At 40.2% G+C, this 24,017-nt stretch overlaps 1 protein-coding gene across 1 annotated transcript in view; it reads right to left on the bottom strand.

The window, feature by feature from the left end:
* LOC148029653 (uncharacterized) overlaps positions 1-24,017 on the bottom strand; it is a 97,992-nt gene that overhangs the window by 51,355 nt on the left and 22,620 nt on the right. The window contains exon 2 of the mRNA XM_087685898.1: positions 13,620-13,705. Coding sequence (XP_087542024.1) covers positions 13,620-13,705 — 86 coding nt within the window. The remainder of the gene's footprint in view (positions 1-13,619; positions 13,706-24,017) is intronic.

Below are 24,017 nucleotides of genomic sequence, written 5' to 3'. Positions count from 1 at the left end.
GAAAGCAATCTTGGATTTGAAAACCCCCAATTTTTAATGGGTAAATGACGGAGAATTTTGATAAAAATCAAAAATCCCCAATTTCATGTGAATGCCTCTAAAAAGCCAATGTTTCAATTTAATTGATTAAAATTGAAGCTTTTAATTTCAAGCTTAACTTTAGATAACGGGCCACATCATTGATGGGATAGGAGCTGTTGTTGACGTGGCAACCTGCAGGTCAACAAGTCAGATCGCGAACAAAGTCACATCTCGACTGCCTGACGGGAGGCGACACCTGGGCACGGCACGTGGAAGCGGACGTGATGGGAGACAAGCTGAAAGACACACAGTGGAGAGCCAGGCACGTGGGTATACTGTCATGATAGACTGTAAACGCCCCAAACAACGTAGTATGCTTAACAATTATAATATTCGCTTGTTTTCGAGATTTAATATAAAAGAGAATGAACACTTAAAGCTGAAAATGAAAATTACTCACAAAATTACAGCCATGAAAATGTAAAAGTAATGGAGACAAGATTGAGGGTTGAAGATGGGCAAACCCCCCGAAGGAATGTATTTCTGCTCAACCCAAGTCCCTTAGGGAAGAGCTCAGTTACAATCAACCTGAGAGTGAGGAGAAGTAATTCTCACTCTCACAAGATCATGCAAAGATGTACAAACACACATGCATTATCTATTATGCAATGATAAGAACTGATTTCTTTACATTATGAGAGAAGAAAGAGGGAAAATCAGCCTTTCTTCATCGTTTATCAGCAGTACATGGATAGGGCTTGCTTCTTGTTGCTAAAATGGAAGAAAGAGCTCGAGAAGGAGGTGCTATAATGAATTTACAAGCTTGCTGTCCTGTAAAACAGCAGTGATAGAAGAGGGAATATGGAGGAATTTGATAATGGAGAAGTGGAAAAATGATGCTGAATAAAGAAAAACAAGCTCTTATTTATAGAAGAGGGAAGAGCTAGTACAAAAGGGGAAAGTGGAGTAGCCCAAGACAAGTGTCCAGCCACATGGCATGAGATGTGACAAGTGGTGGGACTCTTGGAAATTTGTGTGACAAGTGTCTTGACACTTGTCTCTTCTCTATGGCCTTTCTTTTTGGACTGAATACTGTCAAGAATAGAAACAACCAAATTTAGTAAGCACAATCAGAGTACAGAATTTACTATTTTTAGAATGGCATCCCTATTTTTTAGGACTAGCATTTTTAGGCTAATTCGAGGCTCCTAAAATTTAGGGACCTCCTAAAATTTAGGGACCCTCCAAGCACGCCAAAAGTTACTTGTGAATTTGGAGTCTTTATCTGAAATGATCTCAGAAGGCATACCATGTAATCTGAAGATATGTTGAATGAAAAGTCTTACAACTTGTGCGGATTTCAATGTTTTATGACATGGAATAAAATGTGATTGCTTGCTCAATCGATCAATTATGACCCAAATCATATCATGACCTTGAGGTGTTCTTGGAATACCTAAGATGAAATCCATTGTGATAGATTTCCATGGATCTTTGGGCACTGGAAGAGGTTGCAACAATCCTGGAGTCTTCTGCCTATCATACTTGGATTTTTGGCATACTAGACAAGCCTCAATGAAGTTATGTGTATCTCTTCGTAATGTTGGCCAATAAAAGTAGCGCTTAATTGCACTTAGAGTGGCTGCCCTCCCTCTATGCCCTGCATAAGGGGGTTCATGAATTTCTTTAAGCACCCTTTATCGAATAGGAAGAGTGACACAAAGGCGATTGTTCATGAGAAGGTAACCGTCTTTGATGGAATAATCTGGATAAGAACCTCCTTACTGTAAATTTGACCAAATTGCTGCAAAATCAATATCTTCATCATAAGTATTCTTCATCGTTTGAAAATCTTCATGATGAGCCACTGTAATACTTGCAATGCGAGGCACTCTAGAAAGTGCATCAGCAACTACATTTTGTTTCCCTGGAGTATACATAATTTGAAAATGAAACAGACAAGAAATTTTCCCATCTTGCATGTTTCTCCTGCAAATGCTTTTGAGTCTTGAAATACTTCAAGCTCTGATGATCAGTTTTAATAACAAATTCATTGCCTAAAAGATAATGTTTCGATATCTTCAAAGCATGAACCACTGCTAAGAGCTCCTTTTCATAAATGTCATACATTTTCTCCACATCATTTAGACGGCGGCTTTCAAAGGCTACGGCATGGCCTTCTTAATTTAGCACTGCACCAATACAATCACCGCAAGCATCTGCTTCCACCACAAATGGTTTTACCAAATCTGGAATGATAAGAACATGTCCAGAAGTAAGAGCTGTTTTCAGCCTTGCGAAGGCTGCCTTCTCTTTTTCCTTCCATTGGAAAGAGATCTTCTCTTTGTAAGGTCATAAAGTGGAGAAGCCATATGTGCAAAATGCTTGATGAAGCGGCAGTAATAAGAGCATAAGCCAAGAAACGATCGCACCTCATGTACATCATAAAGATGAGGCCATTCTTGGATTATCTTGATCTTTTCAAGATCCATTTGAATCCCTTCAGAAGAGATGACATGCCCAAGGTAATTTATTTTATGCATGAAAAATTCACTCTTTTTACCATTTACCAAGAGTTGATTTTGTTGAAATAATTATAGAACAATCTCCAAGTACTGATGATGCTCCTCTTCATTCTTGCTAAAGGCAAGAATATCATCAAAGAAAGTACCGACATATTGTTGATGCTCTCTAAAGATGCGCTCCATCATTCGATTAAAGGTGGCTGGTGCATTGGTTAATCCGAAAGGAACCACCAAGAATTCATAAAGACCGTATGAAGTGCGGAAAGCAGTTTTGTGTACATCTTGTGGTATTACCCTAATTTGATAATAACCACTCTTTAGATTAATGAGGCTGAAAACCTTTGAGCCTCCTAGACGATCCAAAATGTCGTCAATTCTGGGAATAGGAAACCGATTCTTCACAGTGATTTTGTTGAGGGCTCAATAATCAATGCACATCCTGAATGTGCCATCTTTCTTTTGAACAAGAAGAACCGGTGAACAAAATGGTGAGCTACTTGGCCTAATTAGCCCACAGTTGAGTAGGTCTTCGACTTGCTTTCTGATTTCTTCTTGTTAAGGACGGCTCACATGGTATGGTGCTATATTAGGAGAAGAACTGCCCGGAATAATATCAATATGATGGTCTTCTGGCCTTTCTGGGGAAAGCTGATAAGGAAGATCTTCCGAAAAACAATCTTTATACTTTTCCAAGAGCTAAAGTCGCTCTTGGTTTTCAGCATTCATATTATCTTTTACATCAATGACATAAAGCAAACAACATTGAACACAATCCTTAATTGCTCTAGAGACTTGCATATGGCTTACCATAGGTATGGTGTCTCCAGAAACTCCAGCTTGGATCTCGTACTTCTTGCCTTTGTTGGTGAGTTCTACCTTCTTTTTCTGAGAGAAGATGGTTGAATCTACTCTATGATTCCAGGGCATGCCAAGAATCACATTGCAACCATCAAGGTCTCCGATACAGAAGGTATCTTCGTCACTGTAGCCTTGAATTTGAAACTTCAGCTTGCCAATGTAGGGTGTCACAGTCTTCACTGTGTCACCTTCATCGGCATTTAAAGCTTGGCGAACTTCTACCGGAGTGTCCATCTCTTCATTCTTTAATCCAAGCTATTTAGCTAATTGCAAGGAAATGACATTTTCATTCGCCCCAAGATCTATCAAGAATAATGCTTGCTTACCTTGCAACTGTCCCCAAGCTTTTAATAATTTGCCCATCTCTGGAGTGTGAGTTGTGTTTGCTGTTGTCAGAAACCTTGCTTTGTCCTTTGTTTGGACATTGCTTCGCTATGTGGCCTGTTTGTCCACATTTAAAGCACTTCCCTTCTTTCATGAAGCGTTGCTTTTCTTCTTCGGAAAGTTGCTTTGCTTGTGGGTATAGATTGGAGCGAAATTGAGGAGCATTAGGAGGTGCATAGGGCTTCATCTTCTTTTGATTTGATGGCTGCTTTTGCCGCTGTTTTTATCCTTCATTTAGGGTGGGGCTGAATACTCCTCATTATCAGCTACTCTCTTCTTATCATTCTTTTGGAATGATTTATTGCCATTGTGCTCCATTTTCCATGTCTCAGCATGGTCAATGAGTTCCCTGAGACTAGAACAATGATAATGATTAAGAGCAGTACGAAGTTTAAAATGCAAACCTCCTTGAAACTTCCTAAGCTTTTCCAAACTGCTGATCTTCTTGAAATGTTGGACCTTCAAAAGTAGCTCCCAAAATCTCTTGGTATAGTCACCAAGTGACTCATTTTTCCTTTGCCAAAGCCGATCCCATTCCATTTTTACATCTCTTTTGAAATGAACAGGAAGAAATTGGCTTTGTATCATGCGAACAAAGGACCGCCATGATTTTGGGGCAACATGATCATATTTCAACCCCGTCCACCAAGTATGGGCTAAGTCGGTCAAATGTAAAGCTGCAAACTTAATCTTTTCTTTTTCTTTATACTTGTCACGACCATACAAAATTTGAAATTGACGAATAAACTTCAGAAGAAGATCAGGATTTCGGGAACCATCATACATATTGAACTTGATCTTCTTTTCAAGTTGTGACTTAGTCTTCTTCTTCTTCTTATGCCTTCGTCCATGCCCGGATCTTAAGGTTGAAGATAATGAAGTGCTTGATGGGGATGAAGATGGAGACGAGGGTGAAGAATGTCGACGCCTTTGACGATGATGAGGTCTTCTACGAGAAGGGTGTGACTCTTCGTCACTAGAAGAGGATCCATCAGAGTAGGCGCCAGATGACTTTGAAGAAGAGGATGAGCTTCGACGCAATCTCTTTCTTTGTCTTAAAGTAGAATGGGACTGCCTCTTAGAAGTAGTTGGACTTCTTGATCCGCTCCTTTCATTGGTATAGCTTTGTCTCCTTGAAGCAGATGGGCTTCTTTCCTTGAATTCTTTGGGATTTTCAACTTTTTCTAGTTTGAGAAGTTGCTCACGAATTTACTGATTCTCCTCTCTAAGACTTTGAATGGCTTGAAGGATAGCACTCGACTGATCCATTGAGACTCTAAGAAAAATATGCTCAAGAACTCAATGCAAGGGCTGAAAACAAACAAACTTATAATTGTAAGCACTACCAGTGTTGGGGTGAGAACCGAGCCAAAGCTCTGATACCATTGTAAACGCCCCGAACAACGTAGTATACTTAACAATTATGATATTCGCTTGTTTTCGAGATTTAATATAAAAGAGAATGAACACTTAAAGCTGAAAATGAAAATTACTCACAAAATTACAGCCATGAAAATGTAAAAGTAATGAAGACAAGATTGAGGGTTGAAGATGGGCAATCCCCTCGAAGGAATGTATTTCTGCTCAACCCAAGTCCCTTAGGGAAGAGCTCAGTTACATTCAACCTGAGAGTGAGGAGAAGTAATTCTCACTCTCACAAGATCATGCAAAGATGTACAAACACACATGCATTATCTATTATGCAATGATAAGAACTGATTTCTTTACAGTATGAGAGAATAAAGAGGGGAAATCAGCCTTTCTTCATCGTTGATCAGCAATACATAGATAGGGCTTGCTTCTTGTTGCTAAAATGGAAGAAAGAGCTCGAGAAGGAGATGCTGTAATGAATTTACAGGCTTGCTGTCCTATAAAACAGCAGTGATAGAAGAGGGAATATGGAGGAATTTGATAATGGAGAAGTGGGGGATGATGATGGGGATGGATGGGGCTAGTTTCTGGCTATCTGTGGGTGTTGTACATGAGTTTACAGCAAAGAAAAATGATGTTGAATGAAGAAAAACAAGCTCTTATTTATAGCAGAGGGAAGAGCTAGTACAAAAGGGGAAAGTGGAGTAGCCCAAGACAAGTGTCCAGCCACATGTCATGAGATGTGACAAGTGGTGGGACTCTTGGAAATTTGTGTGACAAGTGTCTTGACACTTGTCTCTTCTCTATGGCCTTCCTTTTTGGGCTGAATACTGTCAAGAATAGAAACAATCAAATTTAGTAAGCACAATCAGAGTACAGAATTTACTATTTTTAGAATGACATCCCTATTTTTTAGGACTAGCATTTTTAGGCTAATTCGAGGCTCCTAAAATTTAGGGACCTCCTAGAATTTAGGGACCCCCCAATATAGGTGTCATATGAAAGCTTTTTCCGTATACATCGCCAAAACGGTATCAGAATCTTCATGTGACTTTCCTATGCAAAGAAATGTGCATTTCAAGCTTTCAGCCCACACATGCATATTGTACAAGCATTTCATGATCATGCCATCTTGTTGATTGTAACTGTCTATTCTGACGGATCTAGCCCACACTTCAAGGCATCAATCCTTTCTGTATGCGAGTCTAACCCTAATATGCATGAGTTCTGGTCACAAGCGCCCAATCGGGCCATATAGGTGGAAGTGTGAACTATCTTTTCTCTAACCCACCGCGTGGGTCCACCATAACCTGTGACCACTCATCGGTGGCCAGCTCCAATGCACTTTTCTTTATATCTAATTAGTGCAAAGGAAACAAATTTAATAAATCATTATATAGACAAATTAATAAAAAAGGATACAAATTCTGTTTCTATAGAGTTGTGACATAGACACAGCTGAAGATACGGCAGACTGTTAGGGCGATAGAACATGTGACAGCTGGCAGGTCTATTGTCAGTCAAGGAGGTGCCTCAAAGAGGTAGGCTGCACGCATGTCTGGAGATGAGACTATGTTGTTGCCGCTTGACGGACAGGTCAACAACGTAAGGCCAGGATGGACACCTTCTCTTTTTTCTTCTTCTTCTTCTTCTTCTTCAGGCTTCAAATTCTTCCTCAAATGTTGCTGCTGTTGTATTATGAACTGTAGTTCATAGGATGTGTATGCAGACTGCTTATTCACTACACGGAGACAGATCTGATCAATTGCTTTGATACCACTGTTGGGTATGGAGTCAATGTGTGCCTAGCAAGCTATGGAGGATGAAGCTCCATGAAAGAGAGAGAGAGAGAGAGAGAGAAAGCTCCCTTGCAAGTACACAACAAGCTGAATAGATTGATGTGATAGGGTTTTTAATATGAAAGTACAAGTGATAGGGCCTGAAAATATAGGCTGAGATATCCACCTACGCCTTTGACCCTTATTAAATGCTAAGTGGTATAAAAGGTGTTCATACCTAAACATGCAATTTTACACACAATATTGGGTGTTTACACACAAGGATAAATGAATCTAATAAACCCATACCTACTTTGGATCCACTGAGCACACATCACACATGCAGTGGGTACTCCGAAAAATTCCCAAGTGTACTCCACCTCCTCTCCCTACCCACCCTACCCATACTATTCCTTCCTCAATACTAGCACTCCTATTGCTACAACCAAAAATGCATTTACAGATACTCATTTTAATGGGTCGAATGTCACCACTAGGTTCAACCTTATGCAACAAGTGCTCAAGTCTCAGGTCTTTGGGACCTAGTAGTTGGTTTAAAGCCTATGCCACAACCTCAACCGGTCCACCCTAACCACATTCATCAAAGGAGAGCTTGCAATGCTACGGCCAATGTCAAGTTAATGCAAGGGTTGCTTCCTAAGTTTCACTTTCACTTACAACACTTCCCCCTAGCATCCAATCATTGGAGTCAACTCCTTGATCACTATGCAGCGAGAGATCAAACCCAACGCATTAACCTCGATTATGAGCTGCAAGAGTTTTCAATTAAGGAAGGGGACAATCCCAAAATCAAGTTGGCTAAATATAGACAATTACTCGTGGAGTTCGTTACTACTAGCTAACCGAAGTCAAATAACAATTTTACTGCCTTCTAAATACTTCCACTTTATGCAGCACAACTGCCGCGATTGCCAACCATTTATGAGTTCAAACGTTAGTTCTTACATTATGTAAGATTACATGACCAAGTCCAAGTCCATAAGAAATTATATTTCCCATTTTCATATTTGGAGGGGCTTTGGTATCCACTTCTACTAAGGGGAACACCAAAGGTAGCAAGAACTCTCATGCCAAGAACTTGAAAGGCAACTCACAACAAGGGTGAAACCCCTTCCTTAGACGAAACCAAGATACCAAAGAAGCTATACCCATTTGGTAGCAACTCCCTAAAAAAAGAGTTTTTGCACAAATTGCTTGTAAGCATAGGAAAGAAAGTGAGAATAACAATACTTTGAACTTAACCGACTTGATTAACTATCACCATGAAAATCAATAAACAAACGGGGAGAGAGAGAAAGAAGAGAATCAACACTATGTTAAGAGGGAAACGGACCCCTCCCCCTTCACAGGAATTTATTGAAATAAGCCATGGTCACTAACTACCTGAACCATATACAAAGAACTGATTTGCTGCAATTCTAAAAATTGGGGTTTTGAAACCCTAATTTTTGTTTATCCCAAGAAGCAAGCCAATTTTCTTATTTAGTCCTTAGACTAAATCAAGCTAAGTAGAAAGTGCTTCTTGGATAAGTGATAGATAAGAGAGTACAAAGCATGTGGTTGAAATTTCAAATGAAAGCTTATTTGAAATGAAGAGAGAGACCTTCAATATATACATATGGGGCTTGGGTGTTCAAAAGTGAAAAGTAAAGGCTACAAATTATAAGTATTTATTGAAAATGACAAGCATAGGGATACTTATCCTTCAAAGTGACACATGTTCTATTCTAGATGTCACATGTCACTTTTCTAGAGAAAGAAGCTTCTAACCCTTCTACTCTAAATATCTCTCAAAACGGTTAAGGATTTGACAAAGCCACGGAAGACGATATTGTTCCTACAAAATTTGGATCCTTTGACATGAATAGAATTTCCATTTGGATAACTTTCAAAAATAGTAACCTCCTAAATATTAGAAGTTGCCAAATGGCAAATTTAGATTCTAGAGAGCTTAATTGTATAGGTTCACTAGTTCATGGTTGTTTCTTTGATTACGAACCAACTGACTAAACTTTTAATTTCTCTTTAGCATCTCGTCAATGACGATCCAAGTATAATTATAGGACATTCTTACCATTGGCAACCCTTGAATAGAAAGATTAATATTTGAAATATTCAATAATACAAATTACCTTTCAAAGTATATGAGCATCAAATTAATTTAAATCATTGAGCCAATATGTCTTGGCAACAATTGATAATCAAAAGGTTGGTTACATTGCCAGCATCCAAGCCATATAGACAAGGAGTGTCGTGTTAAGTCCCGTGGTCTTCCATCTAAGAAACCACACCAAGCTACGACTACCTCCATTCCCCCTCGGTAATCAAGTGGGGCTACACCTCCCATTGTTGCCCCATCTGCTCTTCCTGCACACGTCACTGGACATTAGGCACACAAACAGCCTCATTTGCCTTTTATAGTACTCCTAAAGGTTTAGGTGACTAGTCTGCTAACATCACTCCATTCGTACTCTCTGCATCCATTTCAAGGTCTCCTCCAACACCCCCACCTAGGACCATTTTCCCACCTCAACATGAGTTTCATTGTGCCAGAGACCTACTAAGGGTCATGTGGAATGGTGGCCACACACTTAGGCTAGTATCATTAGGGTACTCTAGGCTAGTTTTTACTTAGCACTCTTAGTTCCTTAGGCTAACGAGTGAGGCCCATAGGCTAATCTACCCTTAGGCTATATCACATTGTAGCTATAGAATCTCCTCATGATTAAGGTTAAGGGCATTTGCTGGTTAAGTTTATGATTACTGCCCTTTGGGTTCTTTAAAGGCTGGTTTTGTCAAAAGATGACGTACCAGCAAGACAGTAGGGTTTGTTAATTGTTCACTTGCCCAAGCACCCTAGTACAAAGATGATGAAACCATGCAATGCATAGGAGGAATGTCGAACTTTGCGTGGTGCCGAGAACCATAAGGATATACCCATACTCGATCTCGAGAGGTGGCTCCATGCTGACCAAGGGACGAAGGCAAGAAGAAGAGAAGGAAGAAGATGTAGAGGATCCCAAAGATCCAAGATTTCCGCCGGAAAGGGAACCTGCAGTAAAGAACAGTAGACAGAGTGAACTGGAGAACCTGAAACTCAACCTCGGGAGAGAAGCCACTAGCTCCGTGCATCCATGATGGAAGGAATACGAAGGCCTCGTCACCAAGTCACAGCTGAACCTTTGAGGTCCCGATCTAGGTGGTACTTGAAGATCCTGGGTATCAGTAGAAGAGATGACTGGTCGAAGACAGCCACCCCAAGAAAGTAGAGGATGGGTAAAGAACTTCATGTGGAGTAGGGTCCCCCTCTGAGGTGGGAGGTGGAGGGGCCCCCGCTGAAGTCAAATAAGAAGTAGATGCCCCCTCTGAGGACAAAGAAATAACATCCCCCTCTGAATCTCCCTCTAAAGTAGATAGGGAATCCAAAAACTCATGGATCACGGACTCTGAAATGTCTGATAACGAAGGAAGTGCCACCGGTCATGCCGAAATAGGTATCTGGGATGCTGAAAAGCTCCCAGAGGTAGCCTCTCGAACCTAAGTAGTCAAGGGTGGGGAAGGGTGGGGCTCAGAATGAGCAAGAGGTGGGTAATAGTCGTTGTCTCTCAGTGGAGCGTATTGGGTAGCTTAAGTAGAGGAAGGAGTTGAGCAACCACTATCTCTCGAAGGAGCAGACTGAAGAGGAGACAGTATCAAACAATCACTGTCTCTCAATGGAGCGGACTGCAAATCCGCGGGCCGTGGTAGCCACTATACCCGAAAATAGGTGGGAGAAGACTGCCGCTAGCATTGCGACAATCTCCAGGAGGTCGTAGCGCCAATCGATCCTCCATATACTTGAAATAACTTAGTGCACATCGGATGTGTCTTATTGCCTTGAGCATAGTACTCTGATAGCCGATGCAGAACAATCTCTGTGGCCCAAAAAGGAGAGGTGGCACAAGGAGTGCCTGGTGAAAGATCCATATACTCCGGGGGGTGAGAAGCAAAGGTCGATGTCAACAGTCTTCGGTGGGATAACCGTTCGTGCCGCAGTAGGAACACTTAGTAGAAGGGCAATCTGTCAGGGAAGACACCATGGTACCGGTGTGGCAAACTGGAGAAGGGAGGGGTCAGCCACAATGTCCACCGCTCAAGGGGTGGGAGGGCAAGGGAAGGGCTCGAAGTGAGCTGCCAGTGGGAGGAGGATGTGACCAGCAGTAAGAGATTGCAACCAGTAGAAAAACGCAGTTGAGGAGAGAGAAAGACTAAAAACGCTGGCAGCAAGAGAGAGAATGACTAAAAACGCAAGAAAAAACAGCAACAGACAATATGTTGAAATCAGCTCCAAACTGTGTGTGATAGGCTGGAAACAGGCGCCAGACTGTTGTAGACAGCAATGGCCAGCTTGGACCGCGATGTCCTCCACGTTTGGGGTGTGGGCAGCAAGCTGCAACACCTAAAATCTGCAAAAACGAGATTGTTTTCTGAATGGAGAGTGATCAGCAACAGTTGTTCTGCTGTAAACAGCTGCAAACTGCGGATGGAAGGCTAGAAATAGGCGCCAGACTGTAGATAACAACAAGGGACAGTTGAGTCTAGGATGGCGCCCCTTTTTGGGGTTACAAACCCTAAACGCAAAATGTAGAAACGCAAAAACGCAAACTACAAGTGAAGGGTGAAGGGTTTCTCAACATGTTTCACATCACTTTATCAAAATCATACATTACACTTGCATTTGCACTCGGCCTTACCCTTGCCACCCAACCTTCCTCCCTTCTTGAAAGACAATATCTTGACATTTTAGATTAAAGTAATGCAAGTCAATGGTTACCAATGGAAGTGATAGTGCAGCTTTGATGTCCTCTATGTGATCATCTTTGCTACTAAATAGGATAAACACTTGGAGAGACCACGCTGCACACGAAAGTCAAAAAACAACCTTCGAAAGTGTCAAAGTTGCCACTTTACCTATTGGCCTCACACCCTAGTCCTAAGCCAACATATACATATAGATTCTTTTTATAAGGAGTCTACATTGTTCCTTAAAAAAAAGCCATTAAACAAAGTAAAAAAGTAATAAAGACAAAAGAAAGCTTCAAGTGTCACTAAACTAGACAAAGAAAAATTTGAAATAAGATACACTCACTCCAATGCCCACAAGGGGGGCCCCAAGGGTGCCTCTCGTCAAAATTTTAGCTAAGAGAGGAGGCAAGAGCCACATTGACATTGTACCTATACGTAAATAGCTCGCAAGCCAAGTGAACACCAAAGCTTAATCACATTGGACCCTCCTTATTATGACCCAACGAAGAAGAAAGACCAACCAAGGATTTGAGTAGTCAATACCTAGACTTCATACCATGCAAACATAGGTGTCCAAAAAAGTGATCAACCTCACAAGACTAGAACCTAGAACTTCACGATTATGAATCACTCAATTTCAACCACTAGACCATCACCTCTTGCATTTGTATCACTTGGTGCAAATGTTGATAAGCTCTTATGTGGTGGTGGTAATGCTTATACTTTCAAACTACATGGCTTGGTTTATCATCGTATAGGTTCTCTCCTACCCAATATGCAACGTAAAGAAATACCAAGATTTGCTCAATTGTATTTTATGATATTGAACATGAGTTATCTAATCAACTAGGGGTTATACTAGACCTATTACTAGACTTACTTAGGGAGCTTTAATCTATGATGCATTAACTAGACAAAATTTAGGTCAATCTAGCTAAGAAACACGCATCGATTACTTTTTCCTTTACATGTTCAGACTCCATTCATAAAGGATACGAGTGTGATATGCTTTTCTGCAAAAGGCCAAATCCTTACTCTATTGATTTTAACAAATATATGGGGAATGCATGCTTACACTCATCTAAGGTATACTAATCATCTCGATACTTGAAGCTAGCAAACTTGAGTATCTTCATAGATATCAAAATCTTACAGAGTAATAACTTTTAATAATACTTAAGATACACACACCCAATGCCCACCAAGGGGGATGGATTCCTATCCAAACATTAGCTAAGAGAACAAATAAGATCCACATTGGCATTGCTTGTATGCACAAATAGGATAGCTCACAAGCTGAATGAACAATTGAGATTGATCACATTGGACCCTCATCGTGACCCTACCAAGGAGGAGAATCAATCAAGTGAGTAGGCAATAGTCCAAACTTTCATGGACACACCGTGTGAACATAGGTGCCTAATGGACCAATGAACCTAGCAAGACTTGAATCAAAAACCTCATGATTATGAGCCTAAAGTCAACCCGGCCATTGCCTTTAGGACAAACTAGACAAAAGGGCATGTCTAGCTAAGAAACACTCAATTTTTTCCTTCCAATGCTCATCCATAATGTTTTCCTTTAAAATTCTAATCAATAAAGGATACAAAGTGTTATGTACTTTCTTTTAAAAGGCCAAACCCTTCCTCTATCGGTTTTAGCAAATACATGAAGAACACTCTCTACTTATACCCACCTAAAGCATACCAATCATCATGATCCTTAAAGACCTAGCAACCTTGGCTATCTTCGTAGCTATCAAAATCTTACAAAGTAACAACTCTTAAACTACTTAAACATAGTGGAGCTCTAAAACTAACATGCTCGCAAATTTTCAAGGGCTAAAATTCTTAAAGATAAAGGGGGAAAAACGTACCTTCACAGAACGCCAATGATCAAGGCATTCACGATGAACAAATTGTTGTGTACCTTTACACATGCATGGAGATATCAACTGGTCAACTGCAAACATCATAAACCTATTGCTTAGTTCGCATATCCCTCTCCTTCCCTTTATATGTGCATGCACAGACATGTGATTTGTGTGTGCACGAGTATTGTATTGTTTTCTTGTATGCACGTGTGTGTTACTTTGTTTTCTTTTTCCTTTTTTATTTGTTTCTTCTTTTTTCTTTTTCTTTTTCTTTTTTTTTCAGTACATATATCTATGTATGTATTAGCCATTTCATGTTTGTAAACCCATGGTAATCCAATTGAGATGATAGTTCGCTTCATCATGTCATTTTGTTCACGTAACACAAATTAGAAGATGCTTAACATGCTAGAGTATTGTGTATTTCGTTATGTTGAACTATGAAATGCCCTTTTCTCCAACAATCTGAAGTCCCTTACTATATAAAATGCATGGTAACATGGGAGGACCATTCGCTAGCTTCCCATCCTAGTCCCATCCCATCCCCATACTATCTCAATCCCATCCCCATGTTAAAGCCCCTTCTCATGTTGACAAGGGATGGCGATTGTTGTCCCCATTCCCATTTCCATCACTGTTCCCAAAACCTGTCCCATATTACTATGATAAAATGTCATCTTATCCCTTCGTCTTTGTAAACATATTTTCCAAATTCCAAGGCCCTTGTACATATTTTTTGAATAAGTCTAACACTTCTTACTATACATAATGTCATATTCACCTAGGTTTTTGTATGTATACTTTCTCTTTTATGATCTTTGTACACCCTCTGTAGAAATGCTTTTATAGAATGTCTATAACACTCTCCCTGCATCTAAGCATTGCAATAGCCTACAACATGACATTGGTTATTTGAAAATTCAGATAACAGCATACATCTTTAAAGTATAGTCCCCAATCACATTCATCATGTTGACTCTTAACAATACAATTACATCAAGTTGCAAAAACATCCAGGTTTGAAGGGAAAGACAAAAGAGTATATAGCAAGTTATTTAGCACTAGCTTAAAGATAATGTTTGAGAATAGTAAAACACCTCTAGTGCTTGCCCTACTACTACTTCTAACTAGCATCTTTTCTCTTCTTTTTTCTTTTTTTGGGAAAATGAGAAGTGGCTAGCTATATTACTCAAAAGAAAAATACAACAAAGTACAAGTGCTCAACAGTTTATCTGGTGCTAGATGCCAAACAAATCAAATATGTACATAGCTTCTCAAGGAAATCTAGGGAACAAGAGAAAAATGCATGATGGGGCGATATAACTTTTGTTTTATAAATATGATGGGTATTAGGCACTATCTTTATGTGCATTTCATGGTTTCTAATGGGCACCACATTTAGGCCATTAAGCGGCTTTACTTATACGATCGGCCTAATCCTCTTAGGTCTTGGCTCCACTATAGGCTATATGTATTGCACTCCACTCCTACACCATCATCATTGCCTTGCCTAGCATCCTTGGAAAGAGGGAGATTGGAGGCACTATGGCTGCTCATCAGAATTCTGGCTACCTTGTTGGTAGTGTATTGCTCTCATGCTTTCGACTATGGATTCCATTGCTTGTTCATGAGTTCTCTCTCTGCCTTTGTTCCTCTTTTCTTGTTCCTTGCTCATTATGTTTCCTATGCTGATGCATTCGTTTAGTGTTTGGCTGATTGCAGGTGCTGAACTGCTACATTTTCCATAATCTAGAGTTGACGTATGCTTGACAAGTCTTCCATGTTTGATTTAGTGCTAACACTCAACTCTGTTCATTGTTGATCCACATCTCTGTGGTACTTTGTGTTTTGGTTGTGTGATATTAAACTATGACTTTTTGAACTCTTGAATTCTTGCTTTCATTTAGGCTTTTTGACCACTTGATTGCCCTAGGTATCTCTCTCATCTTCCTCGTTTCTATCTTTGCTTCTCTCTATCCATAATGACACCCCTATGTAGTAACAAGGAGGACAAGCTTCAAGGTCACCATGGTCCATGACTTAGCTCTCAAGTTAGAAGAGAGGTTTCCTTCTTGAGCTAGAAGCAGCTATTCTATAATGCTTGTAGCTGGAAAGAGGGGTGAGAAGAAGAAGGGGAAGTGCTACTTCTATGGTAACAAGGGGCATCTATTAAAGGACTACAAGAAGCTAGTGGCTTCAAAGAAGGGGAGTCCAAGGGCAAGAGTGACTCTATGACCACGAAGTCTGCTTTCTAGCCTTCAGGACTATGACTCTATGACCACAGAATCCATTTTCTAGCCCTAAGGATATGGTCACTCCTCATGAGTTCTTGGACCTAAGGATATGACTCTATGACCCGGAGTCCATTTTCTAGCCCTAACGATATGGTTACTTCTCACAAGTTCTTGGGCCAAGGAGGGACCGAGAGGGTGATAGTAGTGTAGCATCCCAACCTCCCTCGCATCTTTGATGCAATGATTCCTTGAGCATAGCCGTTTTGAAACCCTAAAGCTTGTGTGCATTTAAGTTTGTGATAGGAGAAATAAGACTAACCTTGTCTTTGCTTCTAGTTGATTCTCACATTGGGAACATCTTTGGGAGGTTAGCTGAAGGTGGAAGTCCATGGTCATATGTACAAGGTTGTTTGTATCAAGCAAAGAGAATTTTGATATTTCTACTCTCTATGATCTAGGTTCACATATGATCAACATCAACATTAGTATCTTCTACAAGGCACCTTAACATCGGCCTAAAGTCACCCAAGGCTTGAGTATCCATGGTTCTATATGTAGGCATTACTGTATGCACTATAATGTTGAGCTTTCTATTACCTATTATGGCAAGTGAAACCAGCCTTCCTTCTCGGATAGGGTGCTAAATAACCTCACTAAGAACTAATTACAACAAGCAAAAAATTCACATAACTGAAATCGCAAATGTTGCCACTTAATCTTGGATAGTAGACTCCCAGCTGGCCCCAAAACTGACACCCCTTGCAGTATTTCTTTAGCTTCTATTTATATTGGATGAAGTACACTAAGATTAGGCTATAATCTCTTCAATTCCCAATACCTCTTGTTGTCAACAATGACCAGCAAGTCTTTTTATCAATTTGCCCCTTGATCTAACAAGGAATTGACCTCCAATTGATCCTTGCCTAGTCAAAATGAAACCTGAATCCAATCTGGATGGTTGGCCTCTTGAAATCTCTAGCAATTTCTCAAATTCTAGATACTGATTTCAAGTACTAAGCCTTCAATTTTCGACACGACCCAAGGTGGCCGTTAAACCCTAATTTCTGCTGTAAATTAGAGTTTACACAAGTAAATGCTCTCTTGTCCACCTTTCATAGCTGAGATCTGCTGTAAATGGCTGCAAAAGGATAAGAAAAATATTGTAGATGAGAGAGAAAGATGAGAAGAAAGAAATCTTTGATTTCAATCGTGAGAAAGTGCTCAAATTTGCTGCTACTCTACTGGAAATGGCTGAATGACTGCAACCCACCACCAATAGTAAACCCCACATGCAGTCCCCTGCCCCTACATAAACACCACCTCATAGCAAAGATGTACCACATGATAAGTCATACAAAGCATACATCAACTACAAACCACATGTAACTCATGCAACTGTACTTCTCTTGCATCACTTGCAAATGTACATTGCATACCGTGCATGTGTCTCATACATGTCTTGTGAACGTACATCACATCCAAATGTACATTCCATGTAGTCGATACATGTTAGCGACCTTGCAAATGTATAGTTTCAGAGCCTAGGTGCAAACCCTACACATATGTATGCCAACTCACAGTAACTAGTATTTTGAACAGTGATCCCAATGGCAAAAATATTGTTAGGATATAGTATCTTGGATGCAAACCAAGTACATTCGAGATCCACTACATAATTGAGTTGTCCATCACTAGGAGAGTGAAGGTGCAATCTTCCCCTTGAGCATCAAGCAATACTCTAGACCTTCTATGCTCTACTAAACCTGAAAGAGCTTGATCCACTATTAGCTAAAACCAAAACTCATCAAGGTAAAGTGCAACACTAAGAACGATCTACCAAGTCACCCTCCATCCATTTGCATCTATCAATGGGTGAATAATACTAAAACTTCACCAAGAAGCACATGGAGACTTTACCTCTAACTCTTCATGCCCCAAAACCTACACTAGATTCTAGGCCTTTTTTCTTCTAGAGCTAGGAGATGCTTTATGCTTTCACATTGGTACAATTCCAACTTAACCAACATAAAATATCACATCCAATTGAGCCAACCATCCCTTTTCTGCCAATGGACATAGTTTTATCCACAAAAAACAAGTTCAAAGTGGTTTTATATAGCCTTTGTAGATCTTGGTGGGCCACTAGTAGCCAATGAAATGAGTACCCTTTGTTCGATGCCTTGGCCTCTTTTGGGTGGCCCTTTGGACTCCCAAGGAAAGATTACAATCGTCTCTATAATCTTGGTAGGTTCTTGGATAGCCGATGTGCACTCATTGATCAATGCCCTAGCTACTTTGGGGTGGGACCTCTCAGGTTAACATGAGGTGAGCTATACTCGGTAGTTCATCACTGTTCCAGTTTAGGCCTAAGCGGGGATGCTAAGCCAAAAAAGATGCATTAAATATTAAACCTAAATAAGCTCATTTAGCCGTTCTCAAAACTCAAACCTTAATGCTAAAAGTACTTTTGTGCCCCATAGCTGGTTAGAGATATGATCATCCGTGAGACGACACTTTGGGATCAAGGAAACCGAGTCCTATTTATAAGACTCAGGGCCCTATTGTGTGCATTATTATGTGATCACCACTCTTGGACTCTTGGCCCGTTAGCCAACGTGTTTGTACATTGGAATGATGTAGACTAGTTGTATGGGGCGCTAATTATTGGGACATGGTTATAACCCGGAGTGTTGCTAGCTACCAAGATGGGGGGTGAGTCCATTTGCTCCATGGTTGGGAGATGAGTTTGATGGCCAATCCCTTTATATTCATGGATATAGCTTGTGTCATGTCTCATGTGCAAGTTGGATCCTAGATGGACGTATCATTACCATGAAGTGAGCTTAATGCCAACGGTTCTATCAGAAAAAAGAGTTTGGGATGCCTTATGTATCAACCACTCCAATGGAAATCTTAGATATAGGTGGTAAGCAACATTAGCAATGCTCTTTGGGCATGCCAAAATATGCCTTGATAAATTATCATGCTGGTACAATGAGTGATAGATCTCAACAAGGACAAATAAGTTTTGTGACTGTCAATTTTTGCATCCGTATAAATAATGCTACAAGAAAGAAACCCAATGTGCTCAGAGGGAGAAGATCCTATTGCCATTGTCAACAATGTATCTGTATAAATAATATTGAGAGTAAGAAACCTAGATCATTTTGCACTATTAGTTATGAAACAACTCAATAATGCATTTACTACCAATCTAAAAGGTTTTCATAGGAGACAAAGAAAGACATTTCATAAGATGATGATAAACACGTCATATAAATCTAGAACGCTCCACATAGCAAGAGATTTGCCTTTTAAATTACTCATCCAATTCCTTTGTGCATAGATCTTTCTTGGCTTGCTGAGCAATATTACATATGGGGAGGTAAAGTACCTAGCCGAGTTGCTCTTCTTGTCCTTGAAAAGAGTAGAAATTTGTCCTAGAAGGTTGGTTCCTCTTACTAACATAGATGTTTCATCGCATCACAGCTTGGAGTATGCCATTGGGAAAGACCTAAGAGCTGAACGAAAACTTGGGGAAGCAAAATGGGAATTTCAGCTTAGGGTACTCGATAGAAGATCATGGACCAACTTTCAAACAAGGCCTTTTGTGGTTCTATTGCAAGATGCACAAGAGGATCACTATAAGATTGGGGCAGCTTTCTAGCGTTAGGACTATGGTTCTGATGGCCTTGAGTTGTAATAATAGGCCATCTACATTTTGAGTCAAACAATCAACTCCTCTTGTTTGGAGCAATTGTGGAGTACATACTCTCACATTTCTTTACCCTGTTCACAGTTACAGTGTGGTTATTATAGCTAGTGTTTAAAAAGCTGCTTTTGCATGTGTGAATCGGTATTTTTAAAATGCCTTTCATAGTAATTAAATTGTAAAGTTCATTCACTTCATTCAAATTTTCTTTCTTTGATTTGGCGGGATCGAATTGGTCAAAAAAAGCTAGTCCATATAAAGCCATTGAAAGAGAAATCATCTTGTTGTGGAGAAGGTAAATGGTCTAGTGTTTGTTAGTGCAAATTTATGGATGTCATGTAATAGTTTGACGGCAAGGCTTGATCCATTCACAAAGTGGGAGAAGTAGCAAGAAGAGGAAACACATTGATGCTCAAGTGAATGCACCACCTCGCAGTTCAGATGATCATGAGGCTAGCACTTTAGGAGCAACTAGTTTAGTAGCCTTCATTCTCGTAGCTTTTTTGGCATGTTATTTTAGCTTACTCCATTGTTCACTATTATGGGATATGTGTTTTACAATTAACTAGCTTGTAATTCAATCTATAGTCATGTCTTTAAAGTTAAAATTCTTGCCCTTGTGTATTATATCTTATAGTTAGCTGGCTTGTAATTCAGTTTATAGTCATGTCTTTTAAGTTAAAATCATTGTCCTTGTATATTATATCTTGCTTTAATACTGCATATTCTGAGAAAAATATTGAATTTTTTTTATTTTTATCTTGTTTTTTTAATATCATTCCCATCCCCTCACCCAATTGCCTAGGTTTTGCGTGCTTATCTTGCCATTCCAATCCCCATTTCTTGTTCCTGTTCCCTATCTCATGTTTCTATGCCCTAAGTTACAGATGTTGAACTCAATCGTGTCTAGTTGTATGGACATTTAATAAATGTATGTCCATAAATGGATAACAAAGCAAATACCCTAACTTAACCTTACAAGAAAACAATCCTTTCAAGACAAGGTTCTCAATAATCGTGCAATATGAGGTGTTTCAAAACAAACATGAAATTTCCAATCACATTTCCAAGTAATTTTCTTGGCAATAAGCCTTAAACAATACTTTTATTTATTTGAAGATGATTCAAGAAACTAACAATTAAACAACATTATCAAACAAGATACCTATTCTAGAAATAAAGCCAAGGTTCTGTCTCTATTGCGGTTCTTTTCTAAGTACAAAAAAAGTTCAAAAAAAGTTTCTTACTCCAACAATTTTACAATAAATCTCCTACTTAAGATACGGTTTTATGAAGCACTAGTTCTTATTTATCATATTCAGTTTAATGAATAAGGTTTTGGTTTGGTAGGCTTTGCTTCTTTATTCTTGCACATGGCAAGTTAGGCACTCCCATTATGTTTTGGAGTAGGTTGTGCAGCAATTCATGTAGTCGCCAACAGTTTGGGCATGATTCTGAGCAAGACACGCACATTGGACTAGGCCAACAAGCTCTGCCATGTGGCACACAGTTGATCACTGCATTTTTATTATTATTTTACTACTGACCAACTTATTGTATTTTATGCATTTCCACATCCTATTTATGGCTGGCCTGCCTGGGGGTCACACTCACTTCAGCTTCTACACATTGAACGTTCATACTTTGCAATCTTCAACGTTTGACTCTCTTTTTCTCTCTCTTCTCTTCGTGCTCACTTCTTTCTTTCCATCCAGTCACACGCTTCCGCATTCGCTACACACTAACATGGCATTAGAGCAAGAATTGAAGGGCTGATTAATCATGGGCAGATCTGAAAAGCAGGTTTCAATGCAACACCACGACTGAATTTTTAGCATTCGAGGGCGAGGAGGAGGGCTGCCCATCGACACAAGGCTGAAGCAAGCGGAGCCGTGCGGGAAAAGAAGGTTCAAGGGAGTTTGCTGTTTTTGTGCAAGTTTTGCTGTCAAAGGAGGAGAAAAGGCTGCATTTTCAGTCTTTTACAGCAGGTTTTAATTTTTAAATGCCTCCGATAGTTAATGCATGTTAAGGAGGAGTGGAAGAAACCCTAGCAAGCTGCATTTTCAGCCTTTTACAGCAGGTTTTGGTTTTTAATTGCCTCCAAAAGTTAAGATATGTTAAGGAGCGGAGGAAACCCTAGCACGCTGCCTTTTCAGAGTCAAAGGAGGGTATGCTTTGTTTTGTGCAGGTTATTCAGGAAGCATGTCTTCAGAAATTGATGTTGAATTCCACGCAATTATGGACCAAAAGGTCCTGATGTTATCGGCTCTTCCATAGGATTAGAAGCTAGATGGGGATGTTAGAGTGCACCGAATGTGGAAGTATATGGACAAGACTGAAAGACAATGAACATGAGAGAAGAGGGAGAGAGAAAAGAGAGAGAACACAGAAATCTGCAGCTAATTAATGCTGAAAAAGGCAGATACACAAACGGGTTGTCGAAGTTTCTCCTCGAGCCGATCTCTCTCTCCACCACCTAAATGACAATAAAATAATCAGCGTGGCCATAAACAGGATGAAATAAAGCAATAAAATAATCAGCGTGGCCAGCAAACTGGCCAACCTGCAGCAAAAAGCTGCCAACTGCTGAATAAAATAATAAATAATCAGTGACCTACATCCATATTGCCAAGTGGCACTACCACCTACCTGTAACCTATCCAACCTGCCCAGTAAACAGCGACTATTGAAAATGCCCAAAACTGACAAGAAATGCATAACTATGCCCGAGAGAACTAATTGTGTACCAATTGTAGCTTGAGAATGCCAATCCAAGGGATGACTAATCTCTAACAAGGGAGGACTACTACGTTTGGCACATGAGGATGCTTGCCATCTTGGAGTCTTATGATTTGGTGGAGCTCGTGATGGAGGCCATGGACAATCCATCGGCCCAAGATCTTTCCAGACTTTCTTCTTCATAGAAAGCGGAGTTGGTGAAGGTACAAGCACACTCGGACAAACTTAATGCCTGCATTTGTTGTTTCTTATTCTTTCTTGTATTCCAGTCGTGATAACCCATAGTGAGCATCTTACCAATGCTCAGGAGATATGGTTCGAACTTGATCAACTCTATAACAAGATGACTATCATGAAGAGGGTTTCTTTAGAGGTGTGAGTGCGGACTTCGAATCCAAGCAAGTTTGCTTCCATGCAGGAGCATGTGAATAAGCTTTGACAGCTATAGATGCATGTTCAAAATGCAAGCAAGGTGATCACCTCCGAGGACATGGTGATTACTTCTTGTCGCAATTACCCCCTAGATTCAGTGCATTCTACTCCGCCTTCATTGGTTCAGGGCGGCCAAAGATCCTTAAATGGGAGGAGTTGGTTCCTATGGTCTTGGACCAAGAGAAACAATTGAAGGATATGAATTTTCAAATATCTGAGGCTCTTACAGATCGAACTTCTCAAAAGAAGGGGAAGTAAAAGCAAAGAAGGACATGAAGTCCACTTGCCACATCTGTGGTAAGACAAGTCACTAGAAAAAGATTGTTTCAATAAGGATAAGAAGGATACCAAGGAGGAGGAGAAGACCTAGAAAGTGTCAGTAGTGGTGCAGCGATTGAAGCGTAAACATAAGTTGTAATAAACTGCTAAAACACAAGACAAAAGAGAAAGGGAAAGAAAGAATACAATACAGATGAGAACTCAAAAGTATGCTCGGGAAATGGAATCCATATACCAAGACATGAGACAATAGAGAAGCAATGTGGGTCACCGGTTGTGGAGATATTGGCACCTGCTTCCTCTCCCCAAGAACTGTCAGGTGATGTATGAATGAGGAGGAGGGAGCCTGACGATAAATAGGGCAAATAAATGCCAAAAATATGACTGTCGGGCCGACTAGCTGCAAATAATGCCAAACCACAATAAATGATGGCAAATAAAATCCCTAAATAAACTCTAAGCCTAACCTATTGTACCACAAGTACAGACTCAACCATGAACTGACTAATTTACTAACACCCTCTCTCAGATCATGGGTGATCTAATACAAGACAATATACAATGATAACGTCACATCATAGTACATACAACAATGTCCACCAGAGTAGAACCATGGATACCCAAGTAGTGGGTGCGCAAGCCACCACGAAGGTGCCTCGGAGAGAACCTGATGTCGATATCAATCATACCAACTCCTGAAGATAGAGAAGATCATAGCAGCACTCAATGTCTGTCAACAATGCCTCTGAAGTAGCACACATGACCATCCTGTCACCAATGCCGCAACGCATAAATGACCATGAATTCCCCTTCTTTGGCCAAACCACCAAAGGGTCCCCTCATGTGAGCTCCAAACGAAAGCCACCCGTTCTCTGTCAAAGAACTAGCCCATCATGAACCTGGATGTTAAACCCAACTCCAAGATTTGTACCTACCAGACTTCGGTCGAGATGCGTCCAGGATGTCCCTCCTTGGATCCTGTGCATCTGTATAGAAATATATATG

The sequence above is a fragment of the Lygodium microphyllum genome, chromosome 10 (genome assembly GCF_053477565.2).
Source record: "Lygodium microphyllum isolate KBCC chromosome 10, Lygodium_microphyllum_v1.1.10, whole genome shotgun sequence".
Taxonomy (NCBI): domain Eukaryota; kingdom Viridiplantae; phylum Streptophyta; class Polypodiopsida; order Schizaeales; family Lygodiaceae; genus Lygodium; species Lygodium microphyllum.
The sequence above is the reverse complement of the archived record's forward strand: the minus strand, read 5'-3'. Positions and strand labels throughout refer to the sequence as shown.